Source organism: Carcharhinus amblyrhynchos, chromosome 13 (assembly GCF_965287045.1).
Source record: "Carcharhinus amblyrhynchos chromosome 13, sCarAmb.v2.hapA, whole genome shotgun sequence".
Lineage (NCBI taxonomy): Eukaryota > Metazoa > Chordata > Chondrichthyes > Carcharhiniformes > Carcharhinidae > Carcharhinus > Carcharhinus amblyrhynchos.
The window spans coordinates 44,901,398-44,919,610 of record NC_137336.1 but is presented as its reverse complement, the minus strand read 5'-3'; the positions used below and the strand labels follow the sequence as shown (position 1 = coordinate 44,919,610).

Genomic DNA, 18,213 nt, shown 5'->3' with positions numbered 1-18,213 from the left:
GCCATTAAGATTGTCAGGTGATTCAAAGTCCACAATCCATTTTAAGAGGATAAGGCAAGCCATGGTAGGGCAACTCCTACTGTCTAGCAGTAAAACAGAGAGGCAACTACCATCCATCCACAGCACATCTCAATGTGTCAAAGAAGCAAACCAATAAGAAATCTTGTTGCACAGAGAGCTAAGTTGCAAGATAAGCCTGTTAATAAGTCACACCAACAAAACATGAAGAGGAATATTCAATCCCAATATGCATCAGGGTGCATCTCAGGTATGAAGAAAAACAGGATAAACACAATAGATAAGTTCTCTCCATAAGGAATGGGATAAACCAATAACCATCAATAACATCAGATGGAGAGCTGAGGAGGAGTGTTCAACTCCAAATAATGAAAAGTGACAATTAAGATCAATCAACCTAATCTCAGAGTGACCCTATTCAAAACAATTTCCTATTTATTTTGGTTTACCCAGTATAATAGAATCTACCACTACTCTAACTATTGTAAAGATAAGATCTAGAAGAACTATAAAGCCATCAGAGCACCTGTAAACACAGAGTCTGGGGGAAGAAAGGATAGCAGATGTAAATATGTTGCATTAACATGAATGTATTGTAAATACATTGGATATAGACTTGAGGACAGGTGCAGTATGAGAGTTGGCATAGAAAAGGTTAATATGGGACTGGGTATAATACTGCCCACTTTTGACATTAGGGAATGTCAGGAGTGGGCAGTATTATATCCAATCCCATAATCTGAGTCCAAAGAGTATTTTGTACTGGACAGAGACATATGTAGAGGCAGTTCCCAGCTTCAGGGCTTCTGCACAAATCAGGTACTTTCAAACATGGAATTGTGATCAGAGGTCACAAAGAGTAGGAAACGTTGTTGGAAGAAGGGCAGAAGAGCTATTAGGAGGAGGTTATATTAATCTAGACTGCTCAGGAAACAATTCTCCTTTCTGTATTTTAGCAACAAATAAGGGCCAGAATTTTATATCCGCCCAGATTCGGGGGGCAGGTGAGGCTCAAAGAATGGCATTCTCCATTCGGGCAGGATCGTATGAACCTTGAGCGGACGTACCGGCAAAATTCCGTCAAAGATGTTCGTACTTCAAAAAGACATTCTTATTGAAATGTGCCCATCTGTTGCAGCCAAAATCCTAGGTTCAGAACTGGACAAGGTCTCTGCCAATTACTGCGAATTTCCCTACAGTGTTGAATTTCCATGCATTTCCAGGCTGGGGTTGGAGAAATTTGTAATGTTTCACAGTTTATCGTTCACTGCAGCATAAGGGATGTTACTAAGGCTCTGCATTCAAATTGAGCTAATTACATTTCATTCTTTCTTGCTGGAGATAATGAGACAGAATGAGCACTGGGCTTTGCTAAGATTTCAGGCTTTTTAATGGTGCAGGATGCCATTGACTGTACAACCATTTTTTTTGGGTGCCATATATCAATTCCGTTCTATAATGGAATGAAAATAAGGATTTCTTCTCCCTCAACGTTCAACTAGTGTTTGACGACAGGCTGTGAATCTTGCACATCAATGCTCAGTCGTGGTGTAACTTTTTTGTATTTTGGCCTTCCCCAACAGAAGTCAATCTTCCCACCAGCCTAAAAATTGAAGCCAATCGGGAAATGGCCCTTCAGAGACTGCCTCTGTCATAAATTATCTCAGTAAGAAGTCTGACAACACCAGGTTTAAGTCCAACTGATTTATTTGATAGTAAACTCGCAAGCTTTTGGGGTTTGCCCCTTCGTCAGGTGAATGGGACTCTCCATTCACGTGACGAAAGGGCAAACCCCGAAAGCTTGCGAGTTTACTATCAAATAAATCGGTGGGACTTAAACCTGGCGTTGTCAGACTTCTTACCGCGTTTACCCCAGTCCAACACCGGCATCTCCACATCATAAATTATCTCTCCATTGTATCACATTCTCAACCAGTGCCTCTACAGATACTTATCAAAATAGCTCTCCTTTTGCTTTTTCTACTTCACGGACACGCTACATTAGCGAGCTCAAATCAAATGTGCTATCGCATATGCTTTGAAACCACCGTAAAATGCTGGTGCTAGCAAGTACTCATACTTTGCTTTGCAAATGGAGCAACATTTTCCAAGCTAGCTAATATTCCTTATCATCATGATAGCAAACAAACAACTTCTGAGATCGTAGCCATTGTCTGACTGGTTGTACATTGTGGAAAACCCGTCATGCATATTCAAATCAGAACGATCACAGGTTTAAATGTTTATGCAACATTACATGCCACTGAAGAACCGGTCACTGTGAGTTAGAGTGCAGACCAGTCATTTTCAGACTATTTTCCCTTTCAATGACAGACTTTAGGTTTGATGGGTCAGTGGATAAAATTGAATTAGGACAAAAAAAAATCAATTCCTACATCATTTTATTGCTATTTATGTTCAGTGGCAAACCATTGAAATACTGAAAAATAAAATACAATTGTTAAAAGAATGTGGTTACATTCTGCAATTTTATTAATGTAAACAAGTGCATTAAAGGGGCTTTCAGAAGGTTTCAACATATTTACAAGACATTAAAATATAATGTTTAATACAGTTTGTGATTTGAATTACCTCTCTAGGAAACTATAAGATATGATTTAAAAAATACATAATATGCCATTTGCTTAGAAGCTAGAGACTTATTTAATCACACTTAAAGCTGATGTGGAAAGGTATAAGGTTCCAAAATTTCAATCTTACGATCATAAATAAAATACATTAGATTACCAAAAATGGACTATAACTGTCTGGAAAAATCTAATTATAAAACAGTAATTAAACAAGTAAGGCGTTCCAAAAATTAAAAAAGTTGAAAGAAAAATCAAACTTTTTAATCTGAACTCCCCATACCTTCCCACTCATACATTTTAAATGAATTGCACACATACTGAAACGATAATAAAACATTATTTCTTCTTTTTGTCAGTATATGATTTTAGATTAATTTACTTTCATCAGCTATAGCTATAACATTCTGATGATCCCACCAATTAATGGAATTATCACTCATGCACCCAGCTATAATTTTTTTTTTCTTGATATGCACCTATTCAATGACTTACAGTACAGCTTTGTCAACCTAGATATGTTAGTTCACTATAATGATAGTAAGGTCTATAATATTACATGTAAACATTTCTGGTTAGGAAATTTCAGGACTGAAAAGGCAAGGCTACAGTTACAGTGCATAGTTGAAACAATGGAAGCACACAATAAATTACAACAGAAAACGCTTCAATACATGTAAACTATTACATTTTAAAATGCAGCACATGAAACATGTAAAACACCCGAGGTTTTAACCCAATTCCCATTATACTAACACAGTATCCCAAACTACAGACATTAAAATTGGTGAACACAGCTGCAACTCCACTATTGTTTTATGTATACTCATGGGAACACAACAACCAGTGAGCAGTAGTTCTACTAAACTGCCCAAACTTGTGACATTTGACATCTACCCAAAGAATCACAGACAGAAGCAGCTTGGTTCATGTAAACTTCATTTTTGTTTCACTGTAAAAGGACAAATGTCCCATTCTACTGGACAGAGGTAAACAAATGAAAAGTGCCTTGTTTGAGGTATTGTGGCATCCTCTGTAGGCAGTAGATGTAAGGCCGTTATCTAGTCAGGCTTTTCTGTGCCTCTTTCAGCAAGCTGTCAAAATCCATAGTGTCATACTTGCTTTTAATTGGAGCAGGGTCCAGGTCCTCTGTACTGGAATCTAAAATTAAATAAGATATTTTTAGTTCTGAATTACTGTTGTTTTATAAACTAAGGACTTCAATAGAATCTAAAGAATGATTTTAACCAGGATAATTTTCTAGGTGCAACACTAGGTTCCATTCACTATAATGCAATCTTTGATACAGAAAATTACAATAATTGTACTCTAAGGTTAGTCTGTTACCAACAAAATTCCATGCAAGATATACTCAAATGGGGGCAGCATGGTGGCATAGTGGTTAGCATTGCTGCTTTAGAGTGTCAGGGACCAGGGTTTGATTTCAGCTTTGGGTCACTATCTGCGTGTTATTTGTACTTTCTCTCTTTGTCCGCATGGGTTTCCTCCCACACTCCAAAGATGTGCAGGTTACGTTGAGTGGCCATGCTAAATTGCCTCTTAGTGTCAGGGGATGAGCAGGGTAAATATGTGGAGTTATAAGAACATAAGAAATAGGAGCAGGAGTAGGCCATCTAGCCCTTCGAGCCTGCCCCGCCATTCAATAAGATCATGGCTGATCTGTTGTGGCTCAGTTCCACTTTCCCGCCCTCTCCCCATAACCCTTAATCCCCTCTCTTATCAAGAACCCATCAACCCGCTTCTTAAAAATATTTAGCGAGGCAGCCTCCACCACTTCAACGGGCAGAGAATTCCAGAGATTCACCACCCTTTGAGTGAAGAAGTTCCTCCTCAACTCCGTTCTAAACCGCCTTATGGGATAGAGCCTCGGTGGGATTGTTATCGGTGCAAGCTTGATGGCCAAACTGCCTCTTTCTGCACTGTAGGGATTCTATGATTCTATGAAATGCACTTCAGCAGACTATTAGTCATGATAGCTCTGTTTTACTATCCAAAGTACTCATTAAGGCTTTGAGAGTACAGATAAACCTCATTTATACATGCACTTACAGAAATTTCATATAAAGAGTACATACGATATCTAATAAATTGAGAACCAAATCAATTGTTAAGGAACCTGTACTCTGGTGAACCCTTTGTACTTAAGTGTATCACTTAGGCTTGTCCAACCTGTGCCAGATACGGCCTGTGAATGTGGTCTGGTAGGCATAGTGGAAGATTCTTACCAACAATGCTCTTTTTCTCCCACCTTTTCTGATCACTGGGTGATGGACTGAGAGTGCACGAGTGACTCAGTGAGTGAACAAGTGTGAGACAGAGGGCGTGAGGGAGAGAAAGGGGGTGGGAGGGGAAGAGAAAGAGGGAGGAGTGAGAGGGGAAGGAAGAGAAAAAGAGAGGGCAGGAGCGAGAGAGTGCGGCGGGAGAGAGAGAGCAAAAGAGAGAGAGTAGGAGGGAGAGAGAGGGGGCAGAAGGGGAGGAGAAAGAGAAAGGGAGAGTGAGAGGGAGCAGGAGTGATAGAGAGAGGGGTGGGAAGGAAATTAATGGGGCAGGAGGGAGAGAGGAGGAAGTGTTTTCATTCACTCTCATCACACACAGTAACAGGTACTCTCATGGTGGGTGGGAGTGAGTGAGTTAGCACCCTGAGACTGTGACTTCAGAGCCACAGCAACGTGGTTGATTCTCAACTGCCCTTTGAAATGGCTTAGCAGGCAACTCAGTTCAAATGCAACCAGGGATAGGTAACAGATGCTGGCCAGCCAGTGTTGCCCATGTCACACGAATGAATAAAAAAACTGGAACACTGAGTGGTTGTGAATGTTGAAATAAGCTGTGCCATCACATCACAAGAATATACTTCCTTTCCTTTACCTTGATAAACACCACAGCACAGCTCAACTGTTTAACAAGAACATGAATACTAAAATACAAGCTCCCTTACCCAGGTCAGTGTAACTGGTTTTCCGGAATCGTCTAAGACCTCCATAGCACAGCTGCAAGGCAGGCTCATTCTGCTTCTGCAAATTGTGCCCATTCTTCAGAGCAAAAGAAGCATCCTCGCTGTAGCGATATGCGATGTATCCATACATGTCACTACATTTCAAAAAGATATTCTTGCATTAAAACAGAAAATAATATTTGTAAATTAGAGTATATAACTTCTTCCGTGACTTTTAATGTAGAGGACAGCTTTCTAAATCCTTACCCCCTGTCTTGACCAAGTAGTTTGCACTCTTCAATCTCGCCAAAGACTTCAAAGCGCCGCTTCAGTTCTGCTTGGGTTACGTTGCATGCCAGCTTTCCAACGTAGACAATACGACATTCATCCTGAAGCAGTGAACACAATTTGGTGCAGTTCATGAAATCTCTTCTCAGTGAGGCACTTGCTTGGCGTGCATTGTGTTAAATCAATAAATCATTTTCAATTATTGTCACTGAACATCAAGTCACAAATTGTTTTCCTGTCGTGCACGTGATCAACATGTTCCTGCGGTTTTTTTAACCAGCTACCTGTCACTGGGCCAAAATCCTGGAACTCCCTTCCTAACGGCATTGTGGTCAACTCACAGCACATAGACTGCAGCGGTTCAAGAAGGCAGCTCACCGCCATCTTCTCAAGGGTAACTAGGGATGGGCAGTAAATGCTGGTGTGGCCAGTGATGCCCATGTCGCACAAATGAATAAAAAGGAAATTAAAAATTCAGACTGACCAACTTGCTTTAGGCCAGTCAATTTTCAATTTTTTATGAAAGTTTGTTTTTCACAAAAGGGGTGCATGGGCCTGGAGGGTGGGGGTGGCAGGGAGGAGGCAGTGGACTACTGCAGGTTTTCTTTCAGAAACTTCAATTCTAATCTAGCTCAGGATGATAGCTTTTTAAAGAATCATCTCTCTTGCTTGCAATCACCTTGGGGCTTTATATTTTGAAATGAATTTGACAAGTCATAACAATGGATTAAAAAAATAGGCTGTCACCAATTTCAGGTCAATTTCAGGTTACAAATTACAAAAGGTTGATCATTTTTGAAGCTTGGGAAAGGGCTTAAGTCACCAATATCCAGGAGAAAAGGTTTTACTTAAAAAGTTAAAAAATGAGCAGTGAACAGAACAAATTTTTTTCTTTACTGCAACCTGGTGAAAAGGTTCAAATGAGGTCATGGATCAGAGCACCAAAGACTCAGCAGTTTACAGTCATCACTGAATCCTAAAGAATTAGAACATAGCCCTTAAGTCACATCCTGACACCTGTTATTTCACTGAGTTCAAGGCTAAAAATTACTGTCGTTACTGGCATATGAACTTTTAACACGTGAATATGACACCCTATATCTACTTGGACCAATTTGTTTTAAATGTAGTATATATTTCAAGTATAGTATTGGATAAAGGAATATCATACAAAGTGTTTTGTGGGTAAGTGGGGTGTAAAAGAACAAATTTTAAATTGAAGGGGAAAAGTGTGCCTGCACCATCTTGGGGGAAGGGGCTGATGGGACAGAGTGCTTCTTTGAAATGGAGAGAGGGCTGCCAGATTAAAATAAAGGAGAGAGGGAGCGTAGTCCCTGTGTAAAGTGGAACATATGAACAAGAAAAATAGGAGCAGAAGTAGGCCATTCGGTCCTTCGAGATTGCTCCACTATTCGATAAGATCATGGCTAATCTGCTTGCATTGAGATCCAAATACCACCCCCGCCCCCCCCAGAGGACTCAGAGAAAGACTGAAAGAGTGAGGATCTCTGTGGAAAAAGTAGTAAACTGGATTGGGTATGACATCTTTGTGACTTGGCCAAGAAAGAGGCAGAATACTGTGGTGAATGCTGGCGTGGAGGATTTGATCTCAAACTAGTAAAAACTTCTGCTTGCTAATCTACATGACCGTGGCCACTCAATATTAATGTTTGCCTCTCACATTGCTCTAACCAGCTCCAACCCCCACAACCCTCGAAGATCTCCATTCTTCTTCAAATCTGGCCATTTGTGCATCCCGATCTTTAATCACTGCATCGTCTTTGGCTGACAAGTCCCTAAACTGGAATTCCCTTCCCATGTATTTCTTACCTTTTTACCCAAAAATCTACCTCTTTAAATAAGAATTTGGCCAGTTATCCTATTAGCGCCTTACGTGATTTAGAGTCATATTGTACTTGAAAACATTCCTGTGAAGTGCCGTAGACATTATGTTACATTATAGGCGATATATGAATGCAAGTTAGTTGTTATTATGATGACTTGATTAGTCAATAGATATCTAAATGTTACAGTTTTTCTTTTTTTTTAGGTTGGGGTACTTGTAAAAAAATGTACATTAACTAGATTTATTTCTGAAGCAATTTCCCCCGAAATCCCTGGTCAGCAAGCCCCTGAACTCCCCTGAAGCAATAAGATTAATCTGGTGCCACCAAAAATCTGCATTCCTTCTTTCAGTCTTCCATGTTATTTTGAATGACAGGACAATGCTTCTGCTGTGCCTTAGCTTACAAAACCAATTGTTACATCCTAGGCTCATAATGCAGGCCACTTTTGAGGATATCACATTATTTGGAGCTATTGGCTAGCTGGATTTCAACATTGGTATCATTGCAGATTTATACAAAAGTTGCGTGCAGCTGACTGCAGTGAAACGCATGGCCAGCATATGGTATTCTGCAGTGAGAGCTAAAGCAAAGAGTAGCATTTTTAAAACATTTTAAATCCCACCATTAAACACCTGATTTTCAGGGAAACACAAGTAAAATATACGTTGGTAAATCCACAAGCAGTAATGCTAACATTGGACTTAGCTGACATGAATGGGCTTGTTAACTGCTCATGAATTAATGATGAACGTGCACCCAAGCTAGATCAGTGTCACAACCAATTACTATCTAAATACAGCATGTGTCGCTCTTGGTGCTGAGATTAAAGCTGGTGACCATTGACGCAAAGGATTTAAACGTTAGAGCCCCAAGAACAAATCCTTCTCAGGCAACAGAGCGATGAATGAGGCCCTAGTCGCTGCTAGTGGCATAGTAACCTCAGTAAAATCAGCATCAGCAACCCAAATGCATCTCCCAAATGGGCTGAGCACATTTGGAAAAATCATCATCCATAAATATTCATATTTAAGTTTCTTCCAACACTAATTTGCACCGAGTGCAAGGCCAGATTTCTGTGACCACACAGAATGATTTGAAAACAGATTGAAATAATTTGGAATTTGGAATTTCTTGTTCTCTCACTCTTGTTATGGGGGTGGGGCAGGTAGGACTATGGTCAATTCCACTGAGTGGACCTGTTTGAAATAAACCTGCAAGCAGGAAAGTTAACAGGAGTGGAAATTAGAGGTCCAAATTCATATCGTCTTCTGAGGCAATGGGCTGTCTCAATGGTGAAATTGAAACCAGGCTGAATTTCTGCCCGATCCCATCACAGAACTGAATCCACCATAGAACCAAACCATTTTCCTGGTTAGATGAATTAAGCAGGATCACAGGAGCCCCTTCCACCAAGAGGGAGCTTGTCATTGCTTGGTAGAAGTATGGATATGATGCAGGTCTGCCACCAGCATCTGATGAACTGGAGACAAGTTAATTGGAACACTAGAGGGCAACTTATTTTAAAAATAAATTATTTTTAAAAAATCAGCACTTGACTGAGGTGAGACAGGGTCAGACATCCTGGCAACGTAAAGCAGGGTAGAACCATAGAATCCTTATAGTGCCGAAGGAGGCCATTTGGCTCATCAAGTCTGTAATGACTGCAATCCCACCCAGACCCTATCCCCATAATGCCATGCATTTAGCCTACTAGTCCCCCTGACACTAAGTGGCAATTTAGCATGACCAATCAACCAAACCCACACATTTCTGGGAACCCATGCAGACATGGAGAGAACATGCAATCTCCATGCCGTACTGGGTTGGCTGTGAAGTAGCAGCTTGTGGAAGCAGAAGTAACATCTCCTGGTTGGGTCTGGGAGAAGGAAAATGGAGGCTGGGAGTTTTGATGCCTGATTTCCTCATCTTTTGCTCCCATCTGTTCTGAGTAAGCTTAGCAGAGTGAAGTCCATCCAAATCAATCTTCATGACAATTAGTAAACAAAGTTACTTTACTCTGAGTAGTGGACCTTTAAAGCACCCCGGCTGGCCCACACTTGAACAAAATAATAGATCGATGTTGGATTCCATACACTCTATCTACAGTACTCACCATGGCTTTCTTCTTCTTGTCCATTTGGTTTGCTTTATCAAAATACTCTTCCTTCCAAATTTGCTTCCTGTATGAATATTTGTCCTGACTGCTATTTCTGTGGAATTTTCAGAAAAGCCATAATTTCTAATCAACAACAAGTTCAAAATATGTTACTGTAAAAAAAAATGCTGCTTTCATAAAACTCAAGTATCAATGATAAATTTTCATACGGAATAGGTAGCACCAGCTGGAGAACTGGCAGGGACACAGATTCAACAGCTTAAATTAACCTTTTCCTATAATTTCTACAATATTTAATGTTTATTTGACATAGTTCATCAAACAAAGTTGTAATCTATCCAACAGGGTAATAAGGCAGTTAAATGGATGATCAGAATAGATAACAATACGCAATAGTACACTGGGCTCAAAGTTGGATAAGAAAATCGTGCAAGGGCCCATTCAGTTGCCCATGGCTAAAGGCACAAAGGCCAACAGATACATGTAACTAAGGTCAGGCACAGCATCATTATTATATTTGGTTCCGGCTCCTTTGGGTGGGGGTTGGGGGGAGGGTGGGGAGAGGCTGCAGGGAGGAAGGAATCAGCTTTCCTTCCTGTTTGTGCCTTTGTGTAAAGTGTATATGTGGATAGACATTAGGGCCACGATTCTCCCACCCCACTGCACTAATTTTCTAGCACAGCAGGTTGGGAGAGTCCTGCTGGGGCCGAGTTCTTATGGGGTTTGTGTGAGCATTCGTGCCCTGTTTCCGTCTCCCAGTGCCGGATTTCTGGTGGTGCCTGCTCCACGCCAGCAATCAGCGGGAGACACAAAAGTGATTTAAGTACTAATTTCCATATAACTTAAATTAAATTAGCAGGCCCGGAACCAAAGTGTCCCACTCCACCAGAATGTTTCACTCCAGCAGGGATTAGCTTCCCACTTTCCTGTCCATTGGAGTGAAGGGGGATGAGGGGCAATTGGGGGGCCCCCCAAAAGATTGGCAGCGAGAGGGGGGTGCCCCTGAGCATCGAGACTTTGGCAGCGCCAGCCTGAGCCCCCGGTACTGCCCAAGGGGCAAAGTGCCAATGCCCAAGGGGCACCTTGGACCTGTCCATCGGGCATGGGGCAATGCCAAGGGTGTGGGCTCTAGGGAATGATCGATGGGATTGGGGGGGTCCCGCTGCTACTCTGCATAGGGATTGGTGGGGGAAGGAGGAAGTACAGCGATCGAGGTGGGCTGGCAGGGGTATCAGCCTGCTTTTGGCCGGGGCGGGGGGGGGGGGGGGGGGGGGGGGGGCGGTGTCGGCAGTGCAGGGGGAGAAGTTTTGGGACTGCAGGTGGGGGTGAGGTGATCAGAGAAGGGGGGTGGGGAAGGCTGGAGATCACAGTGGGTGGGGGGGATGAGGAGGGGAGGAAGCGATCAGGCTGCAGAGGCAGGGGACGGGAGTAGGGGGGTGGGGGTGACAGAGAGCCAGCATTGCGGGGATCGAGGGGCTGGCCAGCAATCAGGAGACCATCAATGTGGGGCCACTGCTCATGCGCTGATCTCGGCACCAACAGATCAGCATGTGCGCAGTGGTCTGCTCAGCGCGCTGATTTCAGCCTCTCTACTGGGAATAGGCCCCACCCCTTGAAATCTAACGATAGTCACGCTGGTGACCTCTGCAGTGCACAGAGTGCGGGAGATTCCTCTCTGAACTTTCACTGAAAAATAGTGTGAATTACTCCAGTTTTCACATGACTTCGACACAGAATTTTTTGGGAGCATTCTGCCCTCGGCGAGGGAAGAATTGGGTTTGACTACAATGCCTTTTCACCCTGTTGGATAGGTTGAGTTGCACAAAAGCCAGAATCGTAATCCAACCAATAAGGACACTCCACTTGGGCAAATGCCATTAGGTTACCAGCACCTTTGGGACTGCACCTCAGCAAGAGTAGAGCATTTAAACAAGACAGAGAGAGAGAGAGAGAATAGGAAAATAAAATGTAGTAAAGCCTGGAACAGGTGATTTGATAAATGTTGTTACATAAAAGCATGTCATCATATTCCAGTCAGGTATAACATTTAACGTGTGTGGTATATTTAAAATCATAGACAGCTCACAACATTCTGTTTTAAAATGTACTGAAAAGTCCTATTCCAATTTTAGGTTTTTCATCTACACTTGCTACGTTTGTAGATGTTGCTGTGGTAGGCATTTACAACAATAAATTGCTCTAATGCAAGGTCAAATCCAATTTTTTCACTGTTATGACTGCCTCAGGGTAAGGGCTTCCACCCACAAACACACACACCTGAATACACAAACAAGGCAGCTAGGAAGAGTCCAGATATTCCCTAATTACATCAACTTTGAAGTATTCCAGTGTTATATCTGTCACCATCCACCTCCCTATAATTATTGGAATCAAATGGTAAACCCAGCATTTTAGCTGCATGAATTCTACCAACCTGTTCTCTTGACCAGTTTTTCTTGTTTGTACTGCCCTTCCTCTCCAGTTCTTCACTGTGCACATTGTAGCCACCTTGGCATACACTAAGTACATCATGGCTTCTCCTCCCTTCCCTTATTCCAACATTCTCTTCCTCTCTTCAATGATTTCCTATCCCCACCACACTTCCTTTTACAGTGCCTTGATTCTTTCATCTATATGCCTCCATCTTCTCAGGAGTGTGATAGAATACTCTCCTGCCTTGCCTGGATGAATGCAGCTCCAACAACTCTCACAAAGCTCAATGCCATCCAGGACAAAGCAGCCTGTTTTACTGGCACCCCATGCACACGTTCAACATTCACCACAGTGGTAGCAGTATGTACAATCTACAAGTTACACTGCAGCAACTCACCAAGGCTCCTTTGACTGCACTTTCCAAACCCATGAACTAGAAGGTCAAGGGCAGCGATGGTGATGGGAACATCATCATTGCAAGTTCCCCTCCAAGCCACACGCTCTCCTGTCTTGGATATATATTAGCATTTCTCCCCTGTTGTTGAGTCAAAATCCTAAAACTCCCTTCCTAACAGCATTTTCTGTGTGTGTACCTACATCACATGCAGTGGTTCAAGATTGTGACTCATCATCACCTTTTCAAGGGCAATTAGGAACGGGCACTAAATGCTGGTCTAGCCAACGACAACCAATCCACATCCCATCAAAAGTGTATAAAGAAATGGAATATGAACTCATTGCTCTCCAAGAGATTAATGACTAATTCAGATTCGTTATGGTAATAGTGTTTGATGCATTGAAGTCAGTTTTCAAATTAAGAAAGGTGAATGCCAGAATAGCAATCAGTTACAACTGAAAAGAAGTTTATGAGTTTATATGATAAGCACCTACTGTTCTCATAATGGCAGTAAAACTAATTAGCCAAATAAAACTTAATGTTGATTACTTGAATGTAATTTATGATTATTTGCAAAAGTCAATGAAACAAATGGAATTTAGAGAGATCAACTAGAGAATGTCAGAGAGTACAGTCAGAGAAAAGAGCATTGGAGATAGAAGAAGTGTGCTGACCACCAGCAAATGGAAGAAGGTCTAACAGTGTGGACAATCCAGCAGCATAAACCATCAGAGACTCGGAGAGGCTGAGAGCAGAATGCCAAACTGCTCAAAGAGATTGAGAAAATGGATTGCAATAATGGAAAATATTAGAGGAGTAGAACAAACTCTTTTGTAAATATAGTAAATATGGATGGAAAAGCATCGTCAAGTCTTCCTCTGCTGATCCCACCCAATCAACAACCATTCTCCATGATTCCCTGGATCACCAGACCTGGTCCAAAGGCTCTAGTTAGTGCAGGCCTAAAACAAGGCTGGCAATGAAGTGAAGGTGGGCAGGGAGGGGGAGATGGTTTTAGCATCATGCTTCACTTTTCTCTGATTTTGCCCAAGGGACATCCAAAGGAGGACCTAAAGAGACCTGGTGTTAGGTCTTATGTCAGAAGCATCAGACAATAGGGAGAGTCTGAGAGTGCTGAACGAGATAGATATGAAACGCTAAGTCCAGACAGACCAGAGAAAAAGATGCAGGTTGCTATATGTGGTTGAGTTGAATATGGGCGCATCTAGTTTATTTAGTTAACTAGGTAAGTCAGGTTTTCTGTAAATTTAATACATTATGCTAACTGCTGATAATAGCTCCATTATAGTCTTTGGATTAGTAAATCCTCCAAATCTGTCACTGAAGATTATTAAACAAACAGTATTAACATTGTAAAAGAAACCAACAGACAGGATGTAAATCAAACAGGGGTTGAAACGTGCCATATTTCAGTCTTCTGATTTGTAAATCTTTTTTTCTGAATTTGGGCTGAAGAGTTTTGTGAAATTGGGAGTAAAGAAATATTATGAGATTTAATGGGATTGGGAGTTATAGATAGTTCTATGGCCTGGTAGGTATGGATATGACCGGCACAACTTGTGGGCGAACAGCCTGTTTGTGCTGTAGTGTTCTATGTTCTATGTGGCTTTTTGAGTCAATAAAACTGAATGGTCATAATTAGAAAATGTTGGGAATAAACAACACGACTATTTTAGAGTAAACAAATATCTATAGAAAATAGAAGTTTACAACTGACTCACAAGGTTAAATGCCATCATTAAACTGGTGTACATCAGTAACTGAATCATCAATGTCATCCATAAACATCCATACATTGAAATGTTATGACATTGAAGGTACTCTGTTTGCTCATCAGAATAAAGAAAATAAACGCTCACTACCCTAAACAAAGTGACAGTGCCCATCACTCCAGAGCTACATTATGCTAAAATTTACTTTTCTGTGTTTACTTAGATTTTAACATCTTACTGTTGCAGCCAGAATGTTCAATTCTATAATTCTTTGACGAATGTTCAATTTTTAGAAGTGAGCCCTGATATAAAATTTTTAAAAAGTGTTTTTTTACATCTCCCACAACTGTTGTTTAAATTAAAATATTCCACAGCGATAATTGAATACCTGATTCTAAATCAGGTCTGGATCATTAGCATTAAGAAAGAAATCTAGCAGAGATATTTTTTATACCTTAAGCTAGGGAAAAAAACTATTTTCACTGGTGGCTGAACTAACAGCACAAATTTAATATCAGCACAAGCGAGAAGGCAGACGGTTACTTAGAAAAGAGTTGTTAGGGTACTGAAAGCCCGATCCAAAACTGTGCTGGAAACAGGATCAATAATAGTTTGTGAAAGAGAAATGACTTACATTATGAAAAGAAAAGCATATGAAAAGGATGGATGGAGAGCAGGAATGGAGCTGTGGATAGCATGTGAGCTGCAGCAGTCCATAATGGGTTTAATGCCCTCTATCTGTGCTGTAAAATTTTACGGCACAATGACCTATGTGCAGTCATATGCGTCTCTTGCAAGCAAAGCCTGGAACTTCTTTTTCAAATGACAGATCAGTATCAAATGATATTTACGAGCAATTCACAGGCAGCCTTGAATGTCAATCACATGTTGATAGAGATTGTAACTTCATAATATGGGTGTAGGCTATCAAATATCTTGGATTGAGTGTGATTCTCCCAGGTACTGCTGTTAGCATCAAGGGGAACTTTGTGCTTCGAATTTCTCACTGCAGTAGAGGTTACCTTGCTTCATGACATCCCTGGTTACCACCTTAGAGAAGAAGCCTTTGGCTTTGCATTCCATAGGGTGCCAGCCCCAGTTTAGGGACAACTGGACAGGGGACCAATTAGCTACCAGGAATCTAGAGAGGAGTGAGAGGGAGAGTAGAGAGGGGTTCAGGGCTTGGGTGAACAGAGACTTGAGGTCGGGGGAAGAGTGACAGTGAACTCAGGGTTGTAAGAGGGGGAAATGTGAGAGACTGGGAAGTGGGAGCAAGGGAATCAGGGAGGTTGGGAGAAGAGTGACAGTGAATTCGGGACTGTAGAAGGGGGAAAGAGAGAGAGAGAGAGAGAGAGAGACAGGAAACTGGGAGTAAGGGAATCGGGGAATGGGAGCCAGGAGCTGGGATTTAATTGAATTCAAGGATTGGATTAAATACTGCTAGCCACTGCACTGCCCCCACAGAATAGTGAAACAGATTTCCAGAGCAGGTATTTAATTTGGATCTGTTGCAATGATGGTTAAGATTAATGGAGACGTCATGATAATGTTTTTAAGGGAGATATCAGCTGGAGGTGGGAGGGAAATGGTCAGGAACTCTATGCTGATAGGTAACAGATGAGATGAATGACCCATCCCTGGTCCAAATGTTATGTTTTTATTCTCTTCAAAGTGCGTATTTTGAATATCCTACCTGGTGGATTCCCTCTTCACGGGAGATCTGGATTGTGTGCGTGAAGATCCAGATGTTGTTTTGTGCTGTTGGTTAGAGCAGGACTTTGTTCGTTCCCTGTCTGATTGATGCTCTTGAGGATGAATAGGGTCCTTTGGTGGTGACTTGGATTGTTTGTGCAGGGAAATGGATGGTGACAGAGCCCAAGAACTGGTGTCAGGCTTCTTCACCCAAGTTTGTAGTTTTGTGTCTGAATAGTGGCAGCGTTTGTTAGGATCACAATCACTGCCTTCAAAGTTATGCTGCTTCTCCTCCTTGGTGATGGCTTCTTCTGGGTAACCAAAGTGCTTGAATAATTTGGCTCTTATCTCTTGGTCTCTCATTGATTTCTTATTGCTGCTCTGAACTGGAAGCTCTTTGCTCATCTCTACTTTCTCACTATTAGGTCCATGATTTGGAATTGGAGACATCTTCTGTCTCTTTTCACTGTAAAATGAAGAATTGTCATGTTTTTCCTTTACATTCTGTTGGCCACTGGAGTTTGGAAGTTCGTATAGTCTCAGAATATTTCTTTCGGTTTCAGTCTCTGACCTATACAACTGACAGTAATCATGATCACCAAAGCACCTGGTATATGACCGTTTGATTTTTTTGCCTTCCATTTGAACGGGGGTAACGGTGGCTTTGCTAAGGTAAGCATAGAGCTCAGTTTGCTCAGGATGTTTACTAACAAGATTTTTTGACAAAGAACTCCAATGATTCTTTGATGGTAACTGGTTAATTGTGTTGCCAACAGACGACTCAATCTTTATTGCTGTCTTGAAAGGATCATCTCGAGTTGTTTTGTGTGGTGGAGTAGTTGGGGGTGTAAGTCCTAGAGAAAACATATCTAACATTGGTACTGATTATGATAAAATAATTGTCATCATTTTTGTGGCACGAAGGAATGTTTCACTCCATTAGTACAGCACTTAGGTGTTTTATACTTTGTAATCAGCACAACCATCATATTGTACAATGCTTCAAAGTGAAATATGGGAACAGACAAAAGCAAAGTGCCCTTTCCTTATATTTCTACATCAAATTGGACACCACTCCACGTGTTGCCCTTTTGTAGTGGGCCCCTGCCTCTCAGATGTGCGGGGGACTAAGACCTTACTCTGTATATTTTTAAAAAATAATGCTCATCATTATTTCTAAATTTTTTTAGGACTAAAGAAGACCTTTAAAATGGCTGAAACAGTGTGTCTATGACCTCTGAACAAAATAACTTGTTAGTTATAGGAAAACATGCACCTTGTTATCTCTGAGGAACCACGAACAATCCCATGTGGGCTGCACAGTCCAACTTTAAATACAAAGGCCATCAGCATTTAATAACCCGGACATGACTACAAGGAGATGGATTGTCTAAGACAAAAGCCCCACAACCTTCCTTCCAATTCCTAATGGTAGAGACATTTACTAGTGTTTGGAATCTAGATGATAGATACACATCTTTAGTCAAAGATGGCAGAGAGGTGGGAGCCATGAGACATGGGCTCTAGCTTGTGGAACAAGTTGCCTTGTTGAGCTGAAAAGCTTAGCCAGCTGTTTAATATCTGATTAACAGGCCTTATTGAAGGAGCTCTGTCCCAGGTTAGACACCTGGCTCTATCTACCCTGTATCATTACCTACATGATTGACTTATCTCTGCATACCAATCTCATCGTGTAAAATTAACACCACCAGGAAAGAAAACACCACCAGAAAAGAAAAGATACAGCATCAGTTTTCAATCCACCAACGTCTATGATGGAATACCTCACTGGGCTTTAATGCTGGACCCTGGAACTCACTGGAAGCTTTATTTATTTTCCCTGTGATTTCTGCACTACAAATCTTTCTTTGCTCTATCCCTCTGTTTACTATTTTAATGCGAGGGAAATGTTGCGAACCCTCTTTTTGCATTTTAAGTGTGCGCAGATAAACTAACCCTTTGAGTTAATCTTATCTTGCTTTGTGGCTATTAATAGAAAATTGGATTGCACCAAAACCAAGGGGTTGGGAAATATGCCACTGTTTATAAAGGGGAAGAAAAGCAAAACACCTTTCTGTTTACAGATGGTTGGTGAAAGGAGAAATAATCGTTATTTAAATTAAACCCCACTTGTTCGCATCAGAT

General features: G+C 41.4%; 1 protein-coding gene across 4 annotated transcripts in view; it reads right to left on the bottom strand.

The window, feature by feature from the left end:
* Nucleotides 1–2,403: 2,403 nt before the first annotated feature.
* Nucleotides 2,404–18,213, bottom strand: part of ppargc1b (peroxisome proliferator-activated receptor gamma, coactivator 1 beta) — a 135,835-nt gene continuing 120,025 nt past the window's right edge. For all 4 annotated transcript variants that reach the window (XM_080201627.1, XM_080201630.1, XM_080201628.1 and 1 more), the window contains 5 exons: nt 16,070–16,922; nt 9,811–9,907; nt 5,830–5,951; nt 5,566–5,717; nt 2,404–3,767 (listed from right to left, as the gene is read on the bottom strand). In XM_080201627.1, coding sequence (XP_080057753.1) covers nt 3,664–3,767; nt 5,566–5,717; nt 5,830–5,951; nt 9,811–9,907; nt 16,070–16,922 — 1,328 coding nt within the window. In that variant the 3' untranslated portion in view covers nt 2,404–3,663. The remainder of the gene's footprint in view (nt 3,768–5,565; nt 5,718–5,829; nt 5,952–9,810; nt 9,908–16,069; nt 16,923–18,213) is intronic.